The 27091-nt window shown below is 41.3% G+C and overlaps 1 protein-coding gene across 3 annotated transcripts in view; it reads right to left on the minus strand.

The window, feature by feature from the left end:
* Positions 1-27091, minus strand: part of HHAT (hedgehog acyltransferase) — a 251362-nt gene that overhangs the window by 15014 nt on the left and 209257 nt on the right. For 2 of the 3 annotated variants that reach the window (XM_074322216.1, XM_074322215.1), the window contains exon 12: positions 25618-25754. The exons of the other annotated variant lie outside the window; for it this stretch is intronic. In XM_074322216.1, the coding sequence (XP_074178317.1) occupies positions 25633-25754 (122 nt within the window). In that variant the 3' untranslated portion in view covers positions 25618-25632. Of the gene's footprint in view, positions 1-25617; positions 25755-27091 lie in introns of those variants that run through there. 3 annotated transcript variants of the gene reach the window in all.

Here is a 27091-nt window from a genome sequence, read left to right on the forward strand (position 1 = left end):
CAACTATAATTATATATATATAGTCACAGGATGTGGAGTAGAGCATAGGGAATAGAGTCAATGGAATTGTAACAGCTACAGACGATGTCAGAGGGGTAGTAGATTGGGGGAGGGGATATCACTTTGAGAGGGGTATAAATGTCTAACATTGTTTTGTACGCCTAAAACTAATAAAAAACAAAAACAAAAACATAAAAACGCCCATTCTGAAAAACTGTTCCCCTCAGGCTCCCGCCTCAGGCCAACGGCCCTGACAGCTTGGGACAGCAGGCAGGACGCTGTGATTCCAGGCCGGGATTTGCCCCCTGCCAAGGGTCCCCGTAGGCCACCCTGCTCACTTGGGCAGCCGGGATGTCCTGGCGCTGAGCAGGCCTTTGTAGGGAGCAGACGTTCTGTTCAGCAATTTCACAGGGGAGCCCTTTCTCATCTGCCAATCAGCTCAGAAGCAAACACCTCCAACCCGTTTTCTACAGGGGCAGCGAGAATGCAGCAGGACACTGTTGAAATGGAGCCGAGGAGGGGAAATCAAAGGCAGCAGGGGTCTCTCAGGGGTGCCAGGAGTTAACTCATGTTAACTGTAGTTACCAGGAAGGTATCAGCACCCTCCCCTGCCTCCTCTGGGCTTCCCATTCAGCTGGTAGGACCGGCAGGGAGGCTGAGATGCTTTGGGAAACTTGGACTGCTCTTTACTCCCTTCCCGGTAGTCTCCACATGATGTTCACTGTTGGCCTCCAGGGAAGGCATCGCAATGGCTGCAGCTTCTGGCTGGGCTGTGTCTGTGACCTCAGAGCACAATATTTACACTCTGGACTCCGTGCCGAGTCCCCAGCTGCTCCCTCCCTGTGGGTCAACTCAAGGCGTGGAACCAGGCCTCCGTGTGCTTTCTTGGATTCTGCCGAAGCGACAGGGAGTGTCTACGCGAGTCAGCTCTGGGACGTGGATCTGGACTTCTCCCTGTCCTACCAGTCAGATTGCTCTAGTTCTTCCTAACTTGTGGACCAGCAACAGAGCGTGAAGTGGCAGCGATAAAAGGCACTGTGACAATCCCGTCTCCCCATGCCTACTGGTGTCACCTCTGCTGACACCCTTGGGTGGAGTAATGACCTAGGCTGATGGCACTTTTCACATTGCAGAACCTCCTACTTCTCTTTTCTCGGGGGCTGCCATGTGTTCCATTTGGGAAGATTCGGCTCTGTTCTTACTGAAAGGACCGGGAAAGATCTGTTCTGAAGATAAACTAACCACCCTTGTGACTCTCATCTTTCAGCACCTACTGAGCTCCTACTGCATACAGGGCACTGGGCAAAGTGCTGAGGACAACAGGGACAGAAAGGCTGTCGCGGGCTCCGGAGACAGGAATTAGATGTTCAAAAGGTAAATCATGGCCTCAGGGTGTTTCCCCAGAATGAATAAATGAACGAGTCAGAATTCAACATTTGTTAGGCTTTTTCTACACGCTGGACATAATGTCAAGGGCTGGGGAAAACGGGACAGGAAAGATTGGCCTCTGCCCTCAAAGAGCTCCATTGTGGAGTAGAAGGGTGCCATTTGTGGTGGGGGACCCCGAGCAAGGAGAGCCTGGCCCTGGGAGGACACAGGAGCAGGCAGAGCTAAGGAAACGTGGACTGACTTGACTCTGACCATCACCAGTGCTTGAGCAGAATGGGCCGGCCACGGCTGGCTAGTCCACTCTCCTGCACACACACTTCCAGTAGTTTCTATCCTCTGGATAAATCCCCCCTCAGTAGAAGAAGGTCTGCCCTCCAGTAACAGTGTCCATCTCATGTGCCCTCCAACAAGGCTTAGAAGGGATTTCCCCCCCCAAATTTCAATCTGTTTGTTTATGACCAGTTAATGCATAATACGAAATTCAAATATATCGAAGGGGAAACAGGGAAAAGTAAAGCTCCATCTTCCCACCGCCATGTCCAACCGACCCAACTCCTCTTCCCAGAGGCGTCTGTTCCCAGGTCCTTGTTTCTGCTCCCAGATACTCTTCTTTAAAAATAATTTATTTTTCAATTATAATTGATATACAATATTATATTAGTTTCAGGTGGACAACATAGTGATTAGACAGTTATATAACTCGCGAAGTGATCACCCCGATAAGTCTAGTGCCCACCTGGCACTATACACAGTTATTACCGTATCACTGACTATATTCCCTGTGCTTCACTTCACATCCCCACGAATATTGTGTAACTTCTTAATCTCTTCACCTTTCACACTTCTCCTCTTTGAACTGCCTAGTCACACGCTTTCCCATTTTTCTACAGATTTATAAGAGAGAGGGTTCTGTTTGAAATATGTACTATGGTCTCTGTTTTCCTGACCAGACCTTGACAGGTACATCACTTAACTCCCAGTTTCTGCCCAGATCCTAATGAGTGGCCTCTGTGGCGGGAGGAGAATGAGGGAAGGAAACACAATAATCATGTGAGTCTGGAGGGAAGAGTGGGGGGTTTGCCATGCACAGAGGAGGGACTCGTACCTTTGGGGTTTACCCTTTAAAGAGAGTTACTTGTTGGGATTCTCATCAAAGTGTTCTCTTCAATGGTCAGAGTCATGATCTGTTTTATACAAATTACTCCTGGCTCCACTCTGAGCTGGTGCCTTCTCTCCCCAGGGATAAGACTCTATGGTTCCTTGGAGAAGTTATCCAGGGCTTCCCAACAAGACATTTAATCAGTAAACTTTCATACAGTGAATCATCGCCCCTGTCTCTTTCTGAAGTTATAAAATGAGAATATGTAAAAAACCATATGTGGCCCTCCTAAACCAACTAGGGAAGCGGTATGCCCTGGAACACGTAAGTCAATAAAGGACAGGCTTGCCCAACGCCCACACACCTCTAGCTCATTTCCTACGTTCCCCAGCACCTTATAAGGAGGGAAGGATTCAGCGGCTCATCTTATCTAAATTAGCAGCTATACAGGAATATTCACCTGATCTAGAAAGATAAAAAAATGTCTTCCGTCCAAGAGCTTCCAAATGTACTGATGAAGAGGTTGAGTTGTAGCTGAATCCCCTTAAATGTGTTTACAGTTGGCTAAATTCCAAAGCTCCAAATAAAAGGCCCTTGGTATTACACTGGCCCTTTTAATAAAAAGAAAAAATAATCAGACTATGCTCCCCTTTGTTAAACCCAAGAATGTGGGGGGTTAATGGCAACATGTCTTTTACTGTAATCATTTTTTTTTTATTTAAACATTCACCATATTGTTTGATCGCACCTCATATGCTCTGGCTGCATAAACACCTTGCTATTCCGTTGTTTCTAAGCTTAAACTTGCTGCTACTTGCTGATTGTCAGTAGTATGCTTTCTGTAACCTGGATTCCCATGTCCAACATTCCAATATTCTGCTTTCTCATTCCCCATAAGCTAGACAAGCTGGTTGACACCACATATGACAGGTCAAGGTCATCTGCGACTCTGACTCCCCGGTGATCACTGCCAGAGACAACATGAGACCTGAAGAAGCCACCTCTCAGACCCAGTGTGGGCCATATGGATGGCTCCAAACAGCCCACCCTTCCAACTGGAAAAATACTGCACTACCTGTATCCCACTGTCTGAGGTCATCTGTGTACACACAGGTCTACCACAGATGCGGTGAGGGTGGCCTCCAGGACTACCGATCCTGGATTCAGTGTGACCGGCACTGTGCTGGAGCTACCTCTGTCTGACCCACTCAGGCCTGTTATCTAGGTTACTCTTCGAAAGCTGTTGTGGATCCATGACTTGTTTTATGAATCCCTTTGCCATTATGTTATGCTTAGACTCCTGAAAATGAATCTACATTCCTGAGCTCAACCATGGGGAGAAATGGGGCTCCTGCATATGCTAGGTGGTCACAGGGACCCAGAATGTGACTCTAGACACTACCTGAAGACACCCATGTATCTGAGGATAATCCCCATGTGTACATACTAGAGGTGAGTATATAACCAAATATATGCTAATTATGCCTTCTACCTTTCCCAAGTATTTGGCTGAGACCAAGATATACAGTTTGGGCCGATTCCAAGGATTTAAATTACTGGAAGCTGTTTTCATTAGACACCAATTGGGCTATTTAACACAAAATTCCACGGTGCTGGATGTCTGAGTCTGAATAAATTATAGAATCATTATGCTGGGAATGGTCTGCTTTTAAAAGGCTCAATTCTGGTGTCACTTTAAATGAACCACAAATTCCCTGAGCATTTCTAAATGCAGGCATGTTCATTCAAATGTTGGTAATATACCAGTTTTTGCATTTTGCATACTGCACGTTTAGACCTCTGTGCAATTTTATAATGAATCCTGCATTTTGTATTAACACACATGCAACCACTAATTTCTCCATAGAATAAGTAAATCCTCACTTGGAGAAAGAAAAACTGCCGGAGAATGCATAGGGTGTTGTGTATAATCAATCAGCTTGTGGGGCTTTAATTCTAAGTGTATATGGATTTAGGGTCTTGGGATAATAACCAAATAGCACTGAATAAGCAGATGGATATTGAGGGCAAGATTGAACACCTCTACTGATGAGTAATGAACCCAGAACAGTACAATGGCAGAAGGAAAAAAGCAAATGCTGCTAAGATGGAGGAAACCTTTTCTCCACCACCAGCCCGACCAAGTTCACTGCTAGGGGAGGAAGAGACTGAATAAAAAATGCATGGCTTTCAGCCTCCTTTACCCAAACATATATTGACTCATTGACTGTATGTTCATAGCAGCCCTCTAAGGACTGCTGTCCTTACTTGAATATTTTTATCTGTGGTTGTCCTGCACGCCAGCTCCCCATGCAAAAATGGTTCTGATGTTGAGACTGATGCTGCTGCATATGTGCCAAGATGCTATGAAGTGTTATTACTCACATAATGAGGATGTCTAGGGAGAGCAGGCACTCAAGCCATTCCAAAGTAGCTTGTGCAATGGGAAGGGCGAGTGGCTTTGGTTTTTATCATGGTTAAGGGTAGGGCCAGGATACGCAATGACTGTGTTTGCATAGGTTCAACTTTCCACCAGCACCTGGGGAAGGAGTGGGTTTGTTTTCCTGGTGGCTTGCCCAGAGACGGGACACAGGGGGAGCGAGGCTTAAATACTGTCAGCTGTCAAACATCAAAAATGGAGCCAGAGTCTTTATTACAATTTTCCTACCTTTTGCGCTTCTATTTAGGAATGTAAAACGCTACTCTGAAATTTACCTATTGTGTGACTCAGCCTACTTAAATCACTCTCATCAGCAAAAGTTGTACAACATTTACAGTAAATGATGTTATACATGTCAAAGGAAACTGGCCCAGTGCCTGTACATAACAGACGCTCAATAATTGTTGCTGAATCTCAATCTGGAAATTTAAGGGAAAAAAGTCTGTTTCCTCCATGTAGTTCCACTTTTACCCTTAATTTGTGTTCTTATGACAACCAGAGAGAGGCCACCAACACAAGTAAGAATCTTGAAATTATTTACCAGAGATACTGGGACAAAGGGTGGGAGAAAGAGAGCAGAAGAGGTGATAAGGCTGGTGGGGGTGGAGCAGGGAGGGGGATATCAGCTCAGGGCACTCCCAAAGATGTGTCACAGAACATGTCTGTCTAAGGCATCTCTGCTGGTCACATTGGACAGGTAGGTGTCCTGCCTAGAGAAACAATGGGTGGGGTAAAGGACAGGAAATGGTAAGTGTTATGGGTTGAATTATATCCGCCTCAAAAATATGTTTAAGCTTTAACCCCCACTTCCTCAGAATGTGACGTTATTTGGAAATACAATTTTTGCAGATGAAATCAAGTTAAGATGAGGTCATAGTGAATTAAAGTGGGCCCCAAATCCCATAAGACTGATGACCTTGTAAGAAGAGGAATGAGAGACACAGAGACAGACAGTCAGGGAGCACGCCATGTGACGACAGAGACAGAGATTACAGTGACGCAGTCATGGAATGCCAAGACTCGCCAGCCACTCCCAGGAGCTGGAAGGGGCAAGGAAGGATTCTCCCCAGAGTCTCAGAGGAGTACGGCCCTCCTGACACCTTGATGTTGGACTTCTAGCCTCCGGAACTTTTGAGAGAATAAATTGTATTGTTTAAGCCACCCTATTTGTGGTACTCTGTTAGAGCAGCTTTAGGGAACTAACACGGTAGAGAAGAGATCACCCATTACTTTCCTTTTTTGCTTTGACAATTTGAGTACATAATTTTACTCAAAATTGGAGCAACTGGGGATATTAAAGGTTTTTGTTTTAGAATTATGAACAAATAGCAGATCTCCATATACGAGGTGTGATCACAAAATACAGTGAATGTCTAAATTTTAAAAAATTTATTACAGTAAAAGACACACTGACATTAATCCCCCTCAGAATATTCTCCCTCACTTCAAACACACTTATCCCATCATTCTTGCCACTTTCTGCAGCAGTTCTGGAAGTCCTCTTTCCTAAGTGTCTTTAGTTGCGCTGTCGTGGCTGCCTCAGTGTCCAGAATCAATTCAAAATGTTTTCCTTTCATGGTCATTTTGACTTCGGAGAAGAGCCAGAAGCCACATGGTGCCAGATATGGTGAATAAGGTGGATGAGGACACACCGTAATGGTTTTGTTTGACAGAAATTGACACAGCAGAAGAGATGTGTGACACAGAGCACTGTCACGATGGAGGACGAAGTAAAGACACTCATGAAAGAGGACTTCCAGAACTGCTTCGGAGAGTGGCAAGAAGGATGGCATACATGTGTTTGAAATGAGGGGAAGTAGTTTCAGGGAGATTAATGGCAATGTGTCATTTACTGTAATAATTTTTCTATTTTTAAACATCAACCATATTTTGTGATCATACCTCGTACTGCCAGTTAGCCTTTATACCTCAAGATTATTTTAAATATACGATGAGAATATATTTCATATAAGATGTCTAGAGTTTTGGCTTATAACTTTTATTCTACATGGTTAATATTATAACAAATTTGCAAACAGAAGATAAAGACACATTTCTGCAAGATCTGTAAGCAAAAACAGAATATTAATGATGATTATCTCTGTGTTATGGGGTTACAGGTAATTTACCTTTCTAAAATAACTTTCAAATTGTCCTAATTGTAAGAAAAATATTTTCAAAAGAAACACATTTTACTTTCCAAGAGACGCTATTATTTTCATAGAAGCAAGAAATAGGATTCAATGCCTTGACTTATGGGCTTTTGTCTTGACTTTTGATCCTGAGGCTCAGAGATATGTTCATAGCCTCCTGATTAGGCCTAAAAGGATTAGACTAGAGCACGCAATGGCAGAACCATCCATTAGTTCCTTTAGAAATTGGAAAAAAATGAACTTATCCTGCCAGCACAAGAGGCTCAGGTCAGGGAGCTAGTGGGTACTTTTTTTTCTGATTTAGTTTAATAATATAGATAGTCCGCTTATTCTCAGGAGTTTTCACAAATAGGCCTTAAAATCCAGCTGCTTACAAGTCTCTTTGTAACAAAAATCAAACATATTTAAAAGTCAATGGAGCATTCTGATTACACTATGAGGTCACAAACTGAATCAGCCTCTCTCTGCTACACAACTAAAAACTGCAAAAATACACCAAGCAACTACCTGAGGATTCAAAAAAGTAAACAAAAGCAGCAGATTCTGGAGGAGGCAAAATTTGGTGGGGCAAAGGGTATGAGATTCCCACTTTTTTTCCCTCTTTCATCTATCGGTCTGGGTTGTGTTGCTGCAGAGTGGAACAGCCATATTGGGGGCAAAAACTCCAAGAGAAATCTTGTCTTTCTGCCCAGAGCAACCAAAAAAAGGGGTGCTATGGGCTGGAGAGAGTAAGGGGAATCCCACAGAAGAGGAAGAATGAACTGAGAATGGAAGCACAGAACCTGCAGTGTGAACCTAACCAAGTTAATTGTTCTGTATCTTGATGGTGGCAGTGACTACAGAGGTGTATGTATACACTTGTCAAAATTCACTGACCACTATACAGTACTTAAAATGGCTACATTTTATTGTATGTAAATTATACCTAAATAAAGCTGATTTCAAAATAAAAACAAGAGAGCGCAGAAATAAACTCATGCATACGTACATGGTTAATTAATTTATGACAAAGAAGTAAGGAATATACAATGGGGAAAGGACAGTCTCTTCAATAAATAGTGTTGGGAAAACTGGACAGCCACATGCAAAAAAATGAAATAGACCATTACCTTATACCACACAAAAAAATAATTCAAAATGGATTAAGGAATTGAACATGAAATCTGAAACCATAAAACTCCTAGAAGAAAACAGGTGGTAACCTCCTTGATCTAGTTCTTGGTGATGAATCTGATGCCAAAAGCAAAAGCAACAAAAGCAAAACTAACCAAGTTGGACTACATCAAACTAAAGAGCCTCTGCACAGCAAAGAAAACCATTCACAAAATGAAAAGGAAATCTATTGAATGGGAGAAAATATTTGCAAATCACACCTCTGATAAGAGCCTAATATTCTAAATATATAAAGAACCCATACAACTCAATAGGAAAAAGACAAACAAGCTGATTAAAAAATGGGCCCGAGATCTGAATACATATTTTTCCAAAGAAGACATACAGAGGGCCACCAGGTACATGAAAAGATACTCTACATCATTAACCACCAGGGAAATGCAAATCAAAACCACAATGAGGTACCCACTCATACCTGTTAGAATAGCTAGCATCAAGGCAAAAATAAGGTTTAGAGAGGTTGTGGATATAAGGAACCCTTGTGCATTGTTGGTGGGAATGTGAATTTATGCAGCCAATATGAAAAACAGGGTGGAGTTTCCTTAAAATATTAAAACTAGCACTATCATATGCTCCAGCAATTCCAATTCTGGGTGTTTATCTAAAGAAAATAAAAACACCAACTTGAAAAGATCTATGCACCCCCAGGCTCACTGCAGTATTATTCACAATAGCCGAGATATGGAAACCTACATGTCCATGAATGGATGAATGGATAAGAAGTTATGGCATTATGTATCAAAATATGATTTAGCCACAAGTAAAAGAATGAAATCTTGCCATTTGTGACAACATGGATGGACCTTAAGGGCATATGCTAAGTGAAGTAAGTCAGACAGAGAAAGACAAACCATATGATCTCTCATATGTGGAATCTAAAAAATAAATAAATCAATAAGTGACTCAAGCTCATAGATACAGAGAACAGATTGGTGGTTGCCAGAGGCAGGGGTTAGGGGGAGGGTGAAAGAAATGAGTAAACTGTTTATTTTTTTAGTTTAAATAAACTGAATTATTCTTTATTTCAAAAATTAACTAAATTAATAAAAAGAAAAAACAGGAATAGTAACATCTGGTAGTGTCAGGTGCCCCCATAACAATGAGGGCAGAATTTGGTCAGGAGGCAGGTGGGATGACGGAAAGCACATCCCGTTTGCTAAATTGGGACGCCTTTACGAAGTCACTGAACCGCCAGGATTCTTTGTTTCCTCACCTGTAAAATAGGGATTATAATAACTAACCTAAAGAATTTTGTGAGGACTAAATGGGATAACGGAAGCAAAGGCCCAGGCAAGTGCACTTAGCAAGCATTAGAGGACTTTTTCCTCCAGATGACCACTCGGAGGGCATGGTGATGGGCAAAGAGCGCAAGTTACAAGGCAAAGCCTTACTAGTGGCAAAGGCTGTATGTCGCCTGCCTCCTTAGAACAAGTCGTTCTAAGCAAAAAGTGTTCCATGGTTAAATGTTTAGGAAATGCTTAGGAATTAAAGTTGGATAAATGTCCTTACTACATGGCAAAAATGCCAATGTAGATGGTAGATTTTCAAAAAAAAAGATATGCTATGCAAAAGTTTCCCAACTAATTTTGCCAAGGATCCCTTTTTCGATGGAACATTTTACTCTCCCAAGAATATTATTTGAAGTATTCAACTCTGGGAATACTTTGGGAAATGCTGACCTCTTGAAATGAGCATAAAACTGAGTCAGAAGACCTGGCCTCTAGTTCTGGTCCTACACGAGTAACTTTATCTCTCTGGGACTCAGTGTCTCCTTCTCCAAAATGAGAGGGTTAGGCCAGAATCTGTCCTTTGAGATCGTTTTGGATCTAACTTGCCACAACTCTGCGGCTCCTGCAACGTATAATCTATTATCTTGCATTGGAGGAAGGGTCAACCAGAGGATCTCCAAATTTCCAAATAATTCTTCAAAAATGTCCATATTTTCAGCTCCAAATCTCAATAATAATAATAATAATTTTTTTTTATGGCATGAAAATTTCCAGAAGTATTACAACTCAATTCTTGGCATATGAACATATATTTTCCCACTAGCTCTAAACACTACTGGCTCATCTGTGTAATGTTTCCAGATGCTTCTGCAATTAGCTCTGTTGTATTTAAATTCTGTCCACTAAATTGAATAAGATGTTCCCTCTTCTCTTCCAACAAGGTCGTCTGGTGGCAAAATATAATGGAACTAACAAGGGACAACAGGAAAGCTGTACTGGGCAGGCAGTTGATCCACATAAAACCCTTACTTCAGTGATTCATTGCCCAGTGCTAAATTGAGATCCACACCACCTCTGCATGTCCAATGTCAGCTAGCTTGGTTACAATGAGGCCTCACAAAAGATGAAGGGTGATTCACCCTCCATATGAGTAATATGTTCCAGAACGTTTGGGAATATATCAGCTATTTCCCATCTACATCAATAATGATTGCATTTGTGGTTGATCAAAGACTAGCACTGACTATTAGATTTATGTTTCTTTGTTTCCTAAATAAGTCAAGGGATATATCAATATTGAAGAGATGTCAAATCTCACAAATTTATATACATAGTCAATGCAATTCCAATCCTATTTATTTACTTCTACAGGCACTTCACAAAACAGACTTTACAAGTGCAATACACATATGCAAAGATACTTAAACTTTAGTCATCAGGGAAATGCAAATTAAAATCATGATGAAATACCACACACACACAAAACCAGAAGAGCTAAAATGAAGAAGACAGATAATTTGGGAGAGGATTCACGGCCACTGGAATCTTCACCACACTGATTTGAGAATAAATCGATGCAACTGCATTAGAAGATGGGTGAGTGCTACTGAAATTGATCATACACATACCCTAAGACCCAACAGCTCCACTCCTAGGCTTATACCCAATAGAAATATGTACGTATGTGAGCTAAAAGACATGTATAAAATTTTTCAGAGCAGCGATATTTGTATTAGCTTCAATCTAAAAACAACCAAAAAAGTCCATCAACAGTTGAATAGATACATGGATTGTGGTATATTCACACAATGAAATACTATGCAGCAATAAAAATGAATAAATTATTGCTATACGTGATACTGATGAAACTCTCAAACACAATGTCGAAAGAAACAAGACACAAAAGAAAATTACAGTCAGATCTGCTCTAACGTGATGCATATGTCCCTAAAAACCACACTACGCAAAATCTTGCAATTAAAACCATAGGGCTCAAAGGGGGCATAATATTCAAAAACCTTGTCAGTGACACATAAAAAAGTAGAAATCTAGTAAAAGTGGTAGCATGGTTTTAGACATCTAAAATGGTTAAGAAATAAATAAGTACTAAAATAAGTAGTATTTTATGTTTACAAAGATTTGAAGTCTATTTATGGCAGTGGGCGTCAGATGGGTTGCAGCAGGCAAACCATTGTGACGTGATGGAAGTGGGGCTACCTGACACCAGCTGGAGTGTTACAGCAGGTCTGACTGTCACGCCAGACGTGGTTGGGGCTCATACCTGCTCAAGGAACTGAGGTGTCGGTAGATGTTTGAGGTGCGTGCAGGTGTGCGTGTTGCGCATTCCGTGTGGGCTCAGAACAGCTGGGTGCAGTTTTCCCACATTCACCTAGTGTTGTTTCTTGAGGATAAAATTGCAAATAAGCAAATACTAAATTGCATTATGTTCAAATTGTTCCCTAATGTATCAATCACGATGAAAATTTGCATTTTCAAAACAAGGGTTATAACAGAGCTAACAGTACCTTGTGATAGTATTTAAATAAAGTTCAAAATTAATCTATGACATTAGGTATCAAGATCCCGGTTCCCTCAGAGGGGGTTGTGACTAGAAAAGATGACATGGAAAAACTTCTAAGTGCTTGGTAGTGGCTTAAACAGGTACGTTCAGTTTGTGAAAATTCACCAGGCTGCATACTTAACATTTGTGCACTTTAATTTACACATGTTATGTATTTAAATAAAAGTTCAAAAAAGGAATGTTACTTTTAAAATTGAAAAACATAATCCACCTCTTTAAGGAAGGTTTGTTTCCAGGGCTTTTAAGATAAATGATTTGATTTTCCTGTTCTGCTGGATGGATAGTCAACAGTTCCTCCCAAAACAAATACAGTAATTACCATTTATATAGTTCTTTTCATGTAGTGTTCAGTATTTCATCATTCATGCCTTAAAGAATAACAAAGTAGGATTCCTAAATTATCAGCTCTGGACAGGACAGATAATTAGCAGAAACCCCACCATTTTCTTAGCAGTGTGATTTAGTGAATATGACATTGAAGAAGGAAGGAGAGGACATGGTTTCAAGTCTCAGCTCTGCCATTTAGCAGGTAACTGAGTTTAGCAAGTCACGTAACTAGTTTTCTCACCCACTGAATAAGAATATGGGGGCAGCCGTTCGCTCAGTTGGTTAAAGTGCAGTGCTCTTAACCACAGGTTGCCAGTTTGATCCCCCACATGGGCCACTGTGAGCTGTGCCCTCCACAAGAGATTGAAACAACTACTTGACTTGGAGCTGATGGGTCCTGGAAAAACACACTTAAAAAAAACAAAAAGAAAAAGAAAGAATAATAATTCTGTTCCATCTACATTACAGGACTGTAATGCAAATGAAAGTGCTTTGCAAAAAAGATATATATGTATAAGACACTACTACAGTATTTTCTCTCTCATGTTCAACTGAAATTGAGTTTAAGTTTCCTCTTTCCTTGTTGGTTTACATCAATGATGCCTTGGATGTCAAGATCCCAAATAACAAAGATGGCTGAAATTAGCCTCAAGTTTTTGTTGTTGTTGTTTGTTTTTTTAATACAGCCCCATGTGGAATTAGGGGTTCTACAAAGGCATTTTGATGGTGATAGAGGTGAGGGATTTGGTACGTTGACAGATTTATGTCTTCATGAGGGAAATATGTGTCCACATAGCATTTTGACGTATGTGCAGAGTTAGAGGGATTGTAAAACTTCCTACCTACCTTACTGGAGTCAACACTCAGTTACCTGTGTTCAGAGTAGAGTTTTCATTATAGCTTACATAGCCCCCACCCCACTCCCCGGGGCCCCAATCATCTTCCTAAGGCTCCTCCATCATCTTATCTCCAAAAATTCAAGTTTGCTTTTCCTATCGAATCAAGCAAATTAAAAAGGGTGCAAAACTCTGATGTCTAACAATACGCCTCTAAACTCAGATGCTGATTATTTGGATAGGTTACAGTTTGGATTATCTAAACAAATCACTGGACACGTGAAAGTTGCCTGGAACTGTTGGGTCCTTGTCTCCCTCAAAAACCTTAAAGCATATTGAAGATTCTACCCACTAAACTCAGTGGGAGACTTCACAGAATACTACTTACTCCTTCTCATCATGGAGAAACTCTTCCAAGATTGAAGAGATGGGCACCAGAGGGCAATAAAGGGAAACTAGAAGCTTCCCTATTGTTAACGGATGCCAGCATTAACAGATCAATTATTGTAGAGTATCTCAAAGGTGATACAAGGAGCATTTCAATCAGAATCATTAGGAGCGTTCATTAAAATGCAGATTCCTGGGTGCTGCCCAAGAGTTACAGAATCAGAATTTCTTACAGGTAGGGGTTCAGGATTCTGCCTTTTAAATAAGCTTTTCAGGTAATTCTAATGGGCAATAAAGTTAGGAAATAACGATACATGAGATTAGACAAGGTAATAGCTGACATCATACTGATTAATAATGACACAAAGGGGAGTACTCTCATTAAGAAAGCTGTGTTAGACCAGGTCAACCTTGAAATCACTCAACATTGTGTTAATAATGAGAAATGCAACTACCAGGCATCAAACCTGCACTGACCCACAGACCGGAGGCGGGAGAGAATGTCATACATATTTAATATTGAGCTGTTACAGCAAATAAACAAAACCAGAAAATGTCCTACACACCATTCTGAGGATTCATCAGAGGTGAGATGTGACCCAGGTCTTCAGATGTCCCTCTCTCCCCACTCTCCCCAAATCTGTGCATCTATCTGTTTACTGGATGGATTAATAAAAAGCATTTCCTCTGGGGAGCTTGGAAAAGTCACTTTACACTAGGCAGCTACAAAGCATAAAGACACAGAAATGCCAAATTAGCATGATAAAAGGCAGGGACTAGCATGGTTCCTGGACTTGGGCAGATGACCAGTGAATTATTTTTGTACTTAGAGTGAGGAAGGAAGGAGAAAATAGGATGGGATAAGATGGGAGGATGGAAGGAAGAATTAAATGATAAAAGGAAGGGCAAATAAATGGATGGATGGATTGAGGAACAAACAGAACAACCATGCCAGACCAATGATCTTTAAGCCCCAAGCTATTAATAATTTTTAACAGATTTATTGAGATATAATTAAAACACCACACAAACCCATGTAAAATGTATAATTCAATGGCTTCTAGTATACTCACAAAGAATTGAGCAATCATCGCAATCAAATTTAAAACATGTTATCACCCCCCCAAAGAAGAACACCATACTCCTTAGCCATTACCCTCTAAACTCCCATCCCTTCCAGCCCTAAGCATCCACTAACATACTTTTTGTCTCCATAGATTTGCCTATTCTGGACATTTCATAGCAATGGAATCATATGATGTGTGGTCCTTTGTGATTGGCTTCTTTCACTTACCATAATGTTGTCAAGGTTCACCTATGTTATAGCATTATCAGTACTTCATTCCTTTTTATTCTGAATTAATATTCCTTTGCAGAGATATACCACATTCAGCAATGAATGGACATATGGGCTGTTCCCACTTTTTTCACTATTATGAATAATGCTGCTGTGAATATCTGTGTATGAGTTTTTTTGTGGACCTTTATTTTCACTTTTCTTGGGAACATACTTAGGAGTGGAATTGCTGGGGCATATGGTAACTATCTGTTTAACTTTTTGAAGAACTGCCAGACTATATTCCAAAGTATCTGTTTTTTATTTTACATTTGTACAGGTAGAGTATGAGAGTTTAAATTTTCCACATCCTCATCAACACTTTTCTTCCATTTTGACTTTGTTTGTTACTATAGTAATCTTAGTGATTATAAAGTGATATCTCATTGTGATTTTGATTTGCATTTTCCTGATGGCTAATGATAAATGTTGAATACCTTGTCACGTGCTGTTGGTCATTTGTATATCTTCTTTGGGTAAATGTCTATTCAGATTCTTGCCAATTTTAAATTGAGTTATGTGTCATTTTATTATTGAGTTGTAATAATTCTTTATATATTCTAGATACAAATTTTTTATCAGATATATGATTTGCAAATTATTCTTGCATTCTAGTTATGTTTTCATTTTCTTGATGATGTCCTTTGAATCACAAAACTTTTAGCTTTGATAATGTCCAGTGGATCTATTTTTTTTCTTTTATTGTTTGTGTTTTTAGTGCCATATACAAGAAACCATTGGTTAACCAAGGTCATAAAGATTTACTCCTATATTTTAGGTCTTTGATGTATTTTGAATTAATTTTTGTGTATGGGTGAGGTAGGTGTCCAACTTCATTCTTTTGCATATGGATATGATGGGAGAAAAAGGGGTCATGTGGGAATAATGTTAATATAATGTTACCAACAATAAGCTACCATTACTAAAGGCTTACAATGTACCAGGGATTGTGCAAGGCTTTATATTCATGACCTTATTTAATCTGCACAGTCACTTATGAAGTAGGTATTTTTCTCTATGTACAGGTGTGAAGCTGAATGTTACACAGGTTAGGTACCTTGTCCACGGTCCCATAGCTAGTAAATGACTCAATTGTGTTTGACTTCAGAGTCCTTTATGATCATACTATACCATCACTGAAACACAGCTCTTAGAGATAAGGGGATTCCTCAAATACACCTAATTTCTCTTAGCAGTCCAATACAAATTCACTAAGCAAGAATTTATCTAATGCCTCCTATTTCTATCTGAATCACTTTATCATTTCTAGGACGTTTCCAATGCCATGTTTGACTCAAAGAGAAACCAGGATTGCTTCAGAATCTAAGAAAGAGTTCTGTTTCTGGCAATAGCAGGTAAGTTATTTAGACCGCTTCTCTCACTGGAAGAAAAAAATACTAAAATTGCTAGTTAAATATTTTAAACTTTTTTCAAAAAGCTGACGATGTTCTGGTCTGACAGTGGGGAATTGCTCGGCCAAAATCTAACAGAAAATGAGAACCAAGGGAGATAAGGGAAGTTCTTAATTATGTTTCTGTTGTAAGAATATTTGTCTGTCCAGACTGTGCTTCAATATTTAGGGTAAGAAAGCAGGAATAAAATCCCAGGACCTGATAAAAGCAGTGAGTCTAACAGGTGACCCACAAAAGCTGGGGCCTAGAAAGGAATCAAATCATCTTCAGGGTAAGAGTGAACCAGCAGTAAACAGAGGAAAGGGAGAAGGAAGTGAATCTGTCTCTGAAAGGATGAACTATGGGTCAGTCTTAGGTATCTGTCAGGTATCAACACAAGTTTTATTTGGAGCAAGGTACCTTCGTACTAGACCTCAGGGAAACCCCACATATAATTATGTAAGACAATGAGCAGCACATAGTCAAAGATAACCAGGTATATAAGGAAAGAGGTGCTACGCGTAAGACCCAGCACACGCACGCATGCGCGCACACACGACAGCAGATACAGATAAATACAGATTTAAGATACTGAAAATATCAGAGATTATAAAGCAGCTATGCTCACCATACTTAAGAAACAAAAGACAAATCTCAAAATACCTTTGAAATCCATGTAAAGAACAAGAAACTACAAAACACGCCACTTCCAGAGTAAATTTGGTCCTAGAAAAAGTACTAATTCAGGCAGTTTATTGAGCCGGCTGCTTATGTCCACAAAGACCTCCTTTGCATCTTGGCACTTTCCTTGGCACTTGCATATCCCAGAGGAAACAGATCCCCTCAAATCCCAGAGGAAACAGAAATCTATAGTGATCATTCCTTCTCCAAAATTCAGAAATTAATCGACGTGAGCTTCAAAAACAGTGCATAAACCTCAAGTAGTTTTGCCCCTGTCTCAGGTACCAAAATCATTGAACTGTACAAATTATGAAGACTTAGATGATTCCCTAAAATTTTCCCTGGGAGAATTCTGAAGATTTCTTCTTCTTCCATCTTTCCCATTCTTTCACACACAGTAGCTCTGTTATCCCTCATGTTGTCTCCGGACTGGCCCCCTGAAGTCCCAGCACTGCTCCCCTCCAAATCACAGTACTCTACGCGGATCTTTCAAACATGAGATTCCTGTCACTCTTTCGCAAAAACCTTTCTGTAACGCACCCCTCCCCAGCCTAGTAAGGACGATGTCCACACCCCACAGCATGGCCGCTACGGCCTTCATTATCTCGCCTTCAAGCTATTGGGGTACCCTCTCGTCCAAGCAGCCTATTCACCACATCAGTCCCCGCATCCTCTCGAGCTATGATCCTGAGACGCCCACCCTTTCCTGGATGTGCAAGTTTATGCCTCCATGCCTTTGTGCATGCGGTGCCCATCCCCCACGCCTGGTACTTACTCACCCTTCAGCCCCACTTCTGATGTCACCTCCTCCAGGACGACTTTCAGATCCAGAACATAAAGTTAACCATTCACTTCCATTTTTTTTCTCCATTTAATAAATTTTTAATTTCTGAATCATTTCAGATTTATAGAAAAGTTGCAAAGATAATACAGGGAGTTCCCATAGACCTGTCACCTCCGTTTCTCTTAACAGTACACTTGTCAAACTAAGAAAGCAACATTAGTACATTACTAGTCACTAAACCCCCGACTTTATTCTGATTGCACCAATTTTTCTACTTAAGTTCTTCAGAATTCTGTTCCCGGATCCAATCCAGCACATCACATTGTATTTTGTGTTTTGCAGCTCTTGACTTTTTTTTTTTTTTAACCATTCACTTCTTTGTCCTCAAAGCATTTTGTCTTCAAGCACGACAGCACATTTTTCCATGCTTGATTATCAATGTGTCGTAAGCACCCAGTATAAACATCAGCAGGAATACAGGGAGGCTTTTTCCTTAAAGCAATTTTCTCTGTAGAAAACGATCTTGGCCTCATCTAGACTCACCTGACCACTGTGCCTCTTTTTCCTGAATCAGATAAGTTGGGATGCTTCTCACATTTCTTATTTCCTTACTGTGTACTTTTGCTTCTTTTAGTAAAATCCTTGCTGACGATAGAAATTTTTTATAGCAATGCAAGAGGTATGATCCAACCCTCCAGCAATTTTGTTGGGGCAGCCATCAAATAAGAAAAGTAATCAAGAGGCAAGCTTCAAATATGAGAAAAGTAAGTGATAGGCAACTGTGGACACAAACTGAATTGGAAACAATTTTATGTTAAAAGTTATCTGGTTTCCTCTAGTTTAGTAAAAACAATGACTTTAGAAGGAAAGGCCTGGCTCCCAAAACAGGCCTGTGTGACCATCGTTTGGCTCCTTGTCATTTGAAAGTCAGCAAATAACAAAACCCATTATGTTGTCTGACATCTTTTAGATTTTGTGTGATTGACAGCCCTCAGAATGCAAATAGTCTGCTCTTGTATGTTACAACAAATGTGCTCCATTAGGAGACTCAACTTCGAAACAAGACAAATGGTCCCACACACCCGATGTATAAACAAACAATTGGGAAAAGGGAAACCAGGTTTATCAAGCAAAAACCCATGTTCCTGTGTCATAAACTGGGTGGCTTGGCCTCACCCAAGCAAGCCAGAGACATCTTTCTAATGCTCTCTGGCATTATTCCCCTGGCTCAGCCCTCAGTTATCTGTTTTCTTCTTCCCCTAAAAGCCACAGGTTATAGGTAACTCCCTTTGGACATATCCCTGCCCCCTGGAAAACTTCTAACAGCAAAGGAATGCAATCACCTTTTAAAACAAAATAGTAGGTTTCCCCTTTTATTTTACTGATAGCAGGCGAGTCTTCTCAGTTTTCCCCCCTTCCAGGTCACATGAAAATGCCATCAGAAAAACAAAGTCTTGAGACATGCTGCCTAGAGACCTAAATGGGGCTAAAATTAGCAGCTGCCTCCTTCTCTGTGCGAGAGCTGGCAGCAGCTGGAGTGTGACAATACCCAGAGGAGAACAGAGGGGAGCAGAGAGGCGCTGCAGGCATGCCGCTCAGCTGGCACAGGGTGACAAAGGCTTCGAGCCTTGGGTCGGCTGGACACTGGGCAGCGAGCTGCAAGCCAGCTCCTCTCTCAGGAATCCTCAATGTGCCAGCCCAACAGGGGGTGACATACACTTCCAGACGAGCCATTTCCACCTGCTGCTTTCTGTATAATCAATGTCATGGGTCAGAGAAGGACGCATGAGGAGAAGATGAATATTAAGGCAGGTGGTAACTGAAGGTTTGGCTTTGTTTTATAATCAGCTGCTTAGTGCGTCCCTGTGCGGTCACTGTCGGCCTCTGCTTCTAGTCCTCCACCCACACTGACCACATCACCACACTTTAAACTGACCCAGATCGCCCATGAAAGACCAGGGCTCCCCAGAAACGAGAAGGTCAGCTTTCCTTGCTCTTCACCCTCACTGGGCCCTCAGGGGACTCTGGCTCGCAAACCCCGCTCTGGATGATTACATTCAACCTGTGACATTGTTGTGTTGGCATGTGACTGTTCCCACCCTCATGTCACACCGCTGGGATGCCTGTCTTATGGCACACGCCCAGAGAGCAAAGTCTAGCTGAGGTGTGGACTTCCACACTCAGAAAGGGAAAGTGTGTTTTCAACCTTCCAGCTCTGGACTCGTACCTGAACTGCATTCCTTAGAGCAGGAAAGGAATCACTGCCAGCCCACCTCAGTACCTCATCTCACCCTCTGAGCTTCCCCCATCACACAACCTGTATGAGTTTCCCAGGGCCACCATAGCAAAGTACTACAAAATGAAGGGCTCAAAACAACAGACATTTATTTTCTCTCAGTTCTGAAGGCCACAAATCTGGAGTCAAGGTGTTAGCAGGGCCATGTTCCCTCTGAAGCCTCCACGGGAGGTTCTGTCCTTGACACTACAAGCTTCTGGTGGCCCTAGGCTTTCTGAGGCAGCATTACTCCAATTTCTGTCACCTTCTCCCCGTGGCTTCACACCATCTGTCTGCGTGTCCAAATTTCCCCTTTTTATAAGGACACCAGACATTTGGATTAGGGCCCACCCTAATGACCTCATTTTAACTTGATTCCCTCTGTAAAGGCCCTAATTCCAAATAAGGTCACATCTTGAGATAACGGGGTTAGGACAACGTGTTGGGGGACAGGGGGGCACATTTCGATCCATAACCCCCCCGTTGGTCATGCTTTGCTCTTAGTAGGTTCCCTTGCAAAGGATACACCAAGTAGCAGATAGGTGAACAGGGTGGCAGCTGGAGGCTGTAAGAACCCCAATCAGTGCAGAGACAAATACAAAGCTCTGAGCCCTTGAACAATCCTGAGTGGTACCGAACAGGTGCTCACGAAATAAGATTCATTTCTTTCTGTCTTTATTTCAAAATAATGAAAAGTTTTTCTCTGTGGTTTTTATTCTCACATACTGAATATTCACTGAAATGCTTGACAGCCTTAATTACACTCAAGAGAGGTGACCACAGTGTCAGATAAAGCGCCTGAGGCAAGGAAACGTTCCCTGGGTTCCACTCTCTGATCTTTACTACAAAGAAAAGGACCACAACGAGCCCACGCTGCTGCCTCCCACTGCATTTCTAGCCCCACACGACGTCATGCTAGGTTGGTGCAAAAGTAATTGCGGTTTTTACAATTATTTTTAACCTTTTAAATTGCAATTACTTTTGCACCAACCTAATACATTGTGACCGTGGGCCTTCAGCTCTTACAACAGCCATCCTGAGAACATCTTGTTTCCCTAGTAATTCAGCTAGCATGTCCAAACAAATCAATTTCTCCTTCCACTGCTTTCTTGGTCTGAGTAAGAAACCAGGCTGTGCAGAAGCTAATGCGATGTCTGAGGAAGCCTAAGAGGGAAAACCAATACCTTGAGTGCTGATTTGCCAGGTGAGCAAGGGTCCTTCACCAGCCGAGCAGGCTCAGATTAAAAACAGTCGCTGGGGTGCAGACTCGCCAGTGGTCAATCCAGCTGGTGTGCAAGCCCCGAGCCTGGAAGCTCTGATTCCGATCACCACCCCAACCCCTACTGATAAGTACCAGGAATAGAACAATAAACCAGGTGCCTTAGACTTTGTCTCTGACAGCGACACCCAGGGATACTTTGCAGAGAAAACTGATTGCTTGTCGTGATTTAAATCTCACAGAACAGAGAGGCAGAACAGTATAATGTAAAGGATAAGGGATTTAGAGTCAAAAGGCTTGTGATCTCACCTGGTTCCAAGGCTTACTAGCTGTGTGACTATGAACAAGTTTCCTAACCTCTCTGGCCTCAGCGCTGTTAGTAATACCGAGATCAGATCTGTCCAAACTATGTTGCAGGGCTGTTGAGAAGATCAACTGAACTAGTGAATTAGAAATTCTTAAACTACAAAGAGTTAAAATAGTAACAATGGATGCCACTAAGAGGTACAAAATTATATTTAGTCAGAGGACTCGGGACATCTGAATGCCATGTACATCTATGCAAAGCAAAACAAAGGAATACTTGGTTATTAGCTGGGGCTCTGGCCTCACATCCTATGCAAAACTCCAGGTGGCCAGGCTGGGCCTCAGGGAAGCTTCTTTAAGTTAGATCAGCCTGAATGTCCCAATGTTCCAGGTTTTAACAATGTGGCTCACACACATGCATACATGCTTGCACACATGCAAGAGTGTTTACGATGATTTCACTACAAGGTGCAGAGCCGGCCTCGGCCTTACTCCCAGCCCCTCTCCTGGCCTTTGCGAGCCCAAACGACATAAGGCTCTGAGCCACTGCATGGGAGGCAGACAAAGGCTCTGCAGGGAGAAGAAGTAGGAGACGCCCAGGGGAGAGATGGCCGAACGGGACCAGTGCGATTCTTACTACCTCTCCAGCCTCATGGGATCATCTAATGGCCACACTCTTGGGGCGGCTCTTTGGACCCCTCTGAATATGCAACTAAGGCAGATTGCAAAAATGGTCACACCATCCCTCCGACCTTTGTAATATGATTGTGCAGCTTATCAGGAGATGGAGTCTACTTCCCCTCGCCCTGAATGTGAGCTAGCTTTATGACATGCTTTGGCCAAGAGAGTACAGCCAAAGTGATCCTGTGTCAGTTCTGAGCCAAAGCCTGGAAAGCCCTTGCAAGCATTCTGCTCTCTCTCTCTCTCTCTCTCTCTCTCTCCTATGACTGTCACGTGAACAAGCCTGGACACATCCGCTGAAGAACAAGAAATCAACCTGGAACAGACCTGACTTGGACAATTCATCCCAGCCAAGGCCCTAGAAATGTAAGGACCCAGCTAAGATCAGCAAATCCAACCGGAGGCTGACCCATAGGTATATGCACGAGGCTGTCCTAGACCAGCTAGACACCAACTGACAAGAGACTCATGAGCTACAGAGACTCATGAGCTAGACTCATGTTCTTTTAAGCCATTAACTCTTGTGGTGGTTTGTTACGCAGCAGTGGCTAACTGGTACATGCTAACCCTGACCACTGTCCAGTTCAGATCAACACTTCTTTTCTTTTGGACCAGAATAAAGAGATGAGGGGGGAGAGGGTACACAAAGGACAGAGTGAGCTTCTTTCCCCAACAGAGCAGTAGTCTTCAGACTGGGTTATGCATACCACTAGGGTTACAGCAGGACTTTCTAAAGTGTATTGGGTAATATAAACAACATGGATAACTTTAGAAGAATTGATTTCCAGGTCCTCAAATTCTGTGTGTGTGTGTGTGTGTGTGTGTGTGTGTGTGTGTGTGTATTTCTCTAAAGATTTATCTAAGGATATGGTTCTCCTTTCCCCTCTTCCTCTCATAAAATATCCTTTATCCCACTTTTTCCAAAGGAAAAAGCAAGGCTCTCCCCTATCCTGATCTTACCTCAGGATATAAAACCTTCAAGGGTATTGGCATAACACTGTGAGAGACTGTTTGACAACATCTACAAAAGCTGAATGTCTGCATACCCTGTGATGCAGCAGTCCTTCCCAGGTATATATCCAACAAAAACGCATACATATCTTGACCACAGGCCATATATACGATGGCTCATAGAAGCTAATAGCTATTATGTTCACCATCAGTAGAATGAATAAATTGTGGCATGTTCACACAATGGAATACTTTACAGTAATATGCAGGAAAAATCTATAACCACACTCAAAACTATGGATGAATCTCTCAACATGATATAGAGCAAAGGAAACTGGACATAATATATCCTATGTGATTATATACAAATGTGTGTGTGTGTGTGTGTGTGTACACGAGGTCAGACAATTAAGTTTGGAAACTCATCCTAGAAAAAGTGCTACATACCTCATTGTTGAATATCACTATGGTCACCTTCAAAGTATTCCCTTTGGGAAGCTATGTGCTAACGCCAGTGCCTAGTCCACCTTTCAAAGTAATTTTGGAACTCTTTTTATGAAATGGCCATCAGAGCTGTCAACATATTACCCTTGATGTCCTTAATGTCATCAAAATATCTTCCTTTCAATATTTCCTTTACCTTCTGGCAAAAAAAGAAGTCACTGGGGACCAGATCAGGTGAATAGGGAGGGTGTTCCAATACTGTTATTTGTTTACTGGCTAAAAACTCCCTCACAGACAGTGCGTGTGAGCTGGTGCATTGTCGTGATGCAAGAGCCATGAATTGTTGGTGAAAAGTTCAGGTCGTCTCACTTTTTCATGTAGCCTTTTCAGCACTTCCAAATAGTAAACTGGGTTAACTGTTTGTCAAGTTGGTACAAATTCATAATGAATAATCCCTCTAATATCAATAAAAGTTAGCAAATCATTTCAACAAGTTTGCAAACTTAGTTTTCCGACCTCATATACATTTTTAAACAAACAATTTACCCACAAATGCTATGCACTTAGAAGTCAGAATAGTGATTACTCTTGAAGGCAGATAGTAGATTATAAGAGTCACAAGAAGGGGCCTCTAAGTGCTGGTTATACATGTGGATTCACTGAAAGAAAATTCTTATGATATATGTGCTTTTCTATGCTGTATTATATTTCAATAAAAAGCTTTAAAATAGGGGGGCAAAATAAAGAGACAATTAGATAATTCCTTTAATCAAATAACCATAAGGGCTACATACATCTCAAGAGAAAAGTATTTTCAATAACATTTTATTTTTTGTGTTAATAATTAGCTATCAAATGGTATCATTTTTGTGTTACTAATAATTGTAATGATAATTCAATCCAGGAAAAAATATTTACATTTCTACCTTCATAGTAATAGAAAAACAAATAAAATAAATAAAATCAACAACGTTGCAGAGAAGTGTGATAGCTGAAAGGAAAAAACTTTTAGATAAGACAAAATTCTGTAGGGAAAATACAGAAATATGTGATCAAGGAAATATTACTGTGAAAGAAGATCTTACTCATACATATTTTTGAAAGGATAATGCTGTATGTATATCAAATTACTAAGTTATTTATAATTTATATTATTTAAAGGTTTCAGTTTTATTTTTAAATGTCAATATAATATGGCAAAAATTAGATCTTTCATAATTATTTAAATTTAGAATAGAAGAATTAGATGCCTACTTTAAAAAGCATAACAGAGTACATAATTTTTCATAGTTACTTTTTTTATGGCACAAAAGCAAAACAAAACAAAAGTTATACAAAAAAATGATTCACTACAATAGAATCTCCTAAAATACCTTCCCTTAAGAACCTGTCACAATGGTATATTCCATCTACATTAGTCAGGATGTTTTTCATTACAAGTGACAGAAACCCAACCAAACTGGACTGGCAATAAGTGAAGGCTCTGATTTTTACCCTACTGGCAAGCAACAGATTAGCCTGTCAGTTTTATGGATGCTGGAAGAAGACATGAGACTCTTGAGTCAGAGACAGAGGACTTTCTTACAGCAATAACAGTAGTCAGAGCATTTGTGTCATTTCCCTGAGCCTCAGATCCCACAATGCAATGTGAAGAGAGCCAGGTGATATCTGTACATGCAGTGGGTTATGTTATAGGAGATATACCCCAGCTTAGGACATACAAATACTTTATAATGGGCACTAAGCCTATTTGAACTTTGCCTCCAGCAAGAAATATATATTATACTGGACAGTAAACAAATACCTTTTACTTTGGAGGAAGATACTATTTTCATCTTCCAAAGATGTCTTCCATATGTTCTTGGAAAGAATTCTTGGAAAGACAGTTCAGAACAAAGGCAGTCAATGTCTCTCTTGATTGTGGTAGTGGGTTGTCTCAAAATATTGTGTCTAAAGTACACTGTCCAAAATGCAGCTCTGCTTTCCTCGGAGTTGGCTTCCCTCTCTACTTGGCTTTCCACTGGTGGCGGCAAGAGGGCTGTCAACAGCTCCAGCCCAATATTCTGACACCTCTGCAACAACAGAAGAAAGAGGGCTTCTCCTTCCTAATAGTTCTAACAAAAACTGTGGAACTGCCTCACATGAGGAGATGGACCACACAGACTAGCCAATCCGGTCACATACAGGGTATGTCCCACCAGAATGACACAGATTCAGAATGGGGTAGGAGAGGTTTCTTCCCAAAGAATGGGAAACAAATGCCGAGCAAGCAAAACTGCATCTTTTGGGGCAGCCGGATGGCTCAGTTGATTAGAGCGTGAGCTCTGAACAGCAGGGTTTCCGGTTCGATTCCCACATGGGCCAGTGGGCTGCGCCCTCTACAACTAGGTTGAAGGCAAGGAGCTGCCGCTGAGCTTCCGAAGGGGCAGCTGGATGGCTCATTTGGTTAGAGCACAAGATCTCAACATCAGGTTGCCGGTTCGATTCCCGCATGAGATGGTGGGCTGTGCTCCCCTCAACTAAAGAAAACGCAACTGGACTTGGAGCTGAGCCACACCCTCCACAACTAGATTGAAGGACAACAACTTGGAGCTGATGGGCCCTGGAGAAACACACTGTTCTTTAATATTCCCCAATTAAAAACTAAAGAACAAAAAACTGCATTTCCCCTATACTACTCTCTACATACCTTCAAGATAACAAATCTCACATTTCTTCTGTGAAATTTAAGTACCATTTCTTTTTACAGGTAGATTCTCATTTTAATAAGGCTAGTGGCATATCTACAGTGCTATTTTATAACCAAATCTCTTGAGAAACAAGCTATTGCAGTGGTGCCACAGAAGGGATGCTTTGTGTAATCGCATTGTTCCTGATCGTGCTATGGTCGGCTAAATAATGGCTCCTCCAAACATGACCGTGTCCTAATCCCTGCAAGCCATGCAAGTTAGCTTACGTGGCAAAAGGGACTCTGCAGATGTGATCAAGTTAAGCATTCTGAGAGGGGGAAATTATCCTGGATTATCCCAGTGGGCCTGATGTAATCAGGGTCCTTATTGAAGAGACACAGAAAGAATCAGACAGCAGGCGATGTGATGACAGGAGAAGAGGGACAGAGAGAAAGAGATTTAAAGATGCTATGCTGTTGGCTTTGAAGAGGAAGAAGGTAAGCCATTGAGCCAAGGGATGTAACTGGCCTCTGGAAGCTGGAAAAAACAAAGAAACAGATTCTGCCCCCTTAAGACCCCCAGAAGGACCCAGTCTTGACTTTAGTCCCACGAGACTGATTTCAGACTTCCGGCCTCCAAAACAGTAAGAGATAAATGTGTGTTCCTTGAAGTCATCAAGTTTGTAATAATTTGTTATAACAACCATAGGAAACAAATATAGGGGGCAACAGAAAGCGGGC

Source organism: Rhinolophus sinicus, linkage group LG17 (assembly GCF_036562045.2).
Source record: "Rhinolophus sinicus isolate RSC01 linkage group LG17, ASM3656204v1, whole genome shotgun sequence".
Taxonomy (NCBI): domain Eukaryota; kingdom Metazoa; phylum Chordata; class Mammalia; order Chiroptera; family Rhinolophidae; genus Rhinolophus; species Rhinolophus sinicus.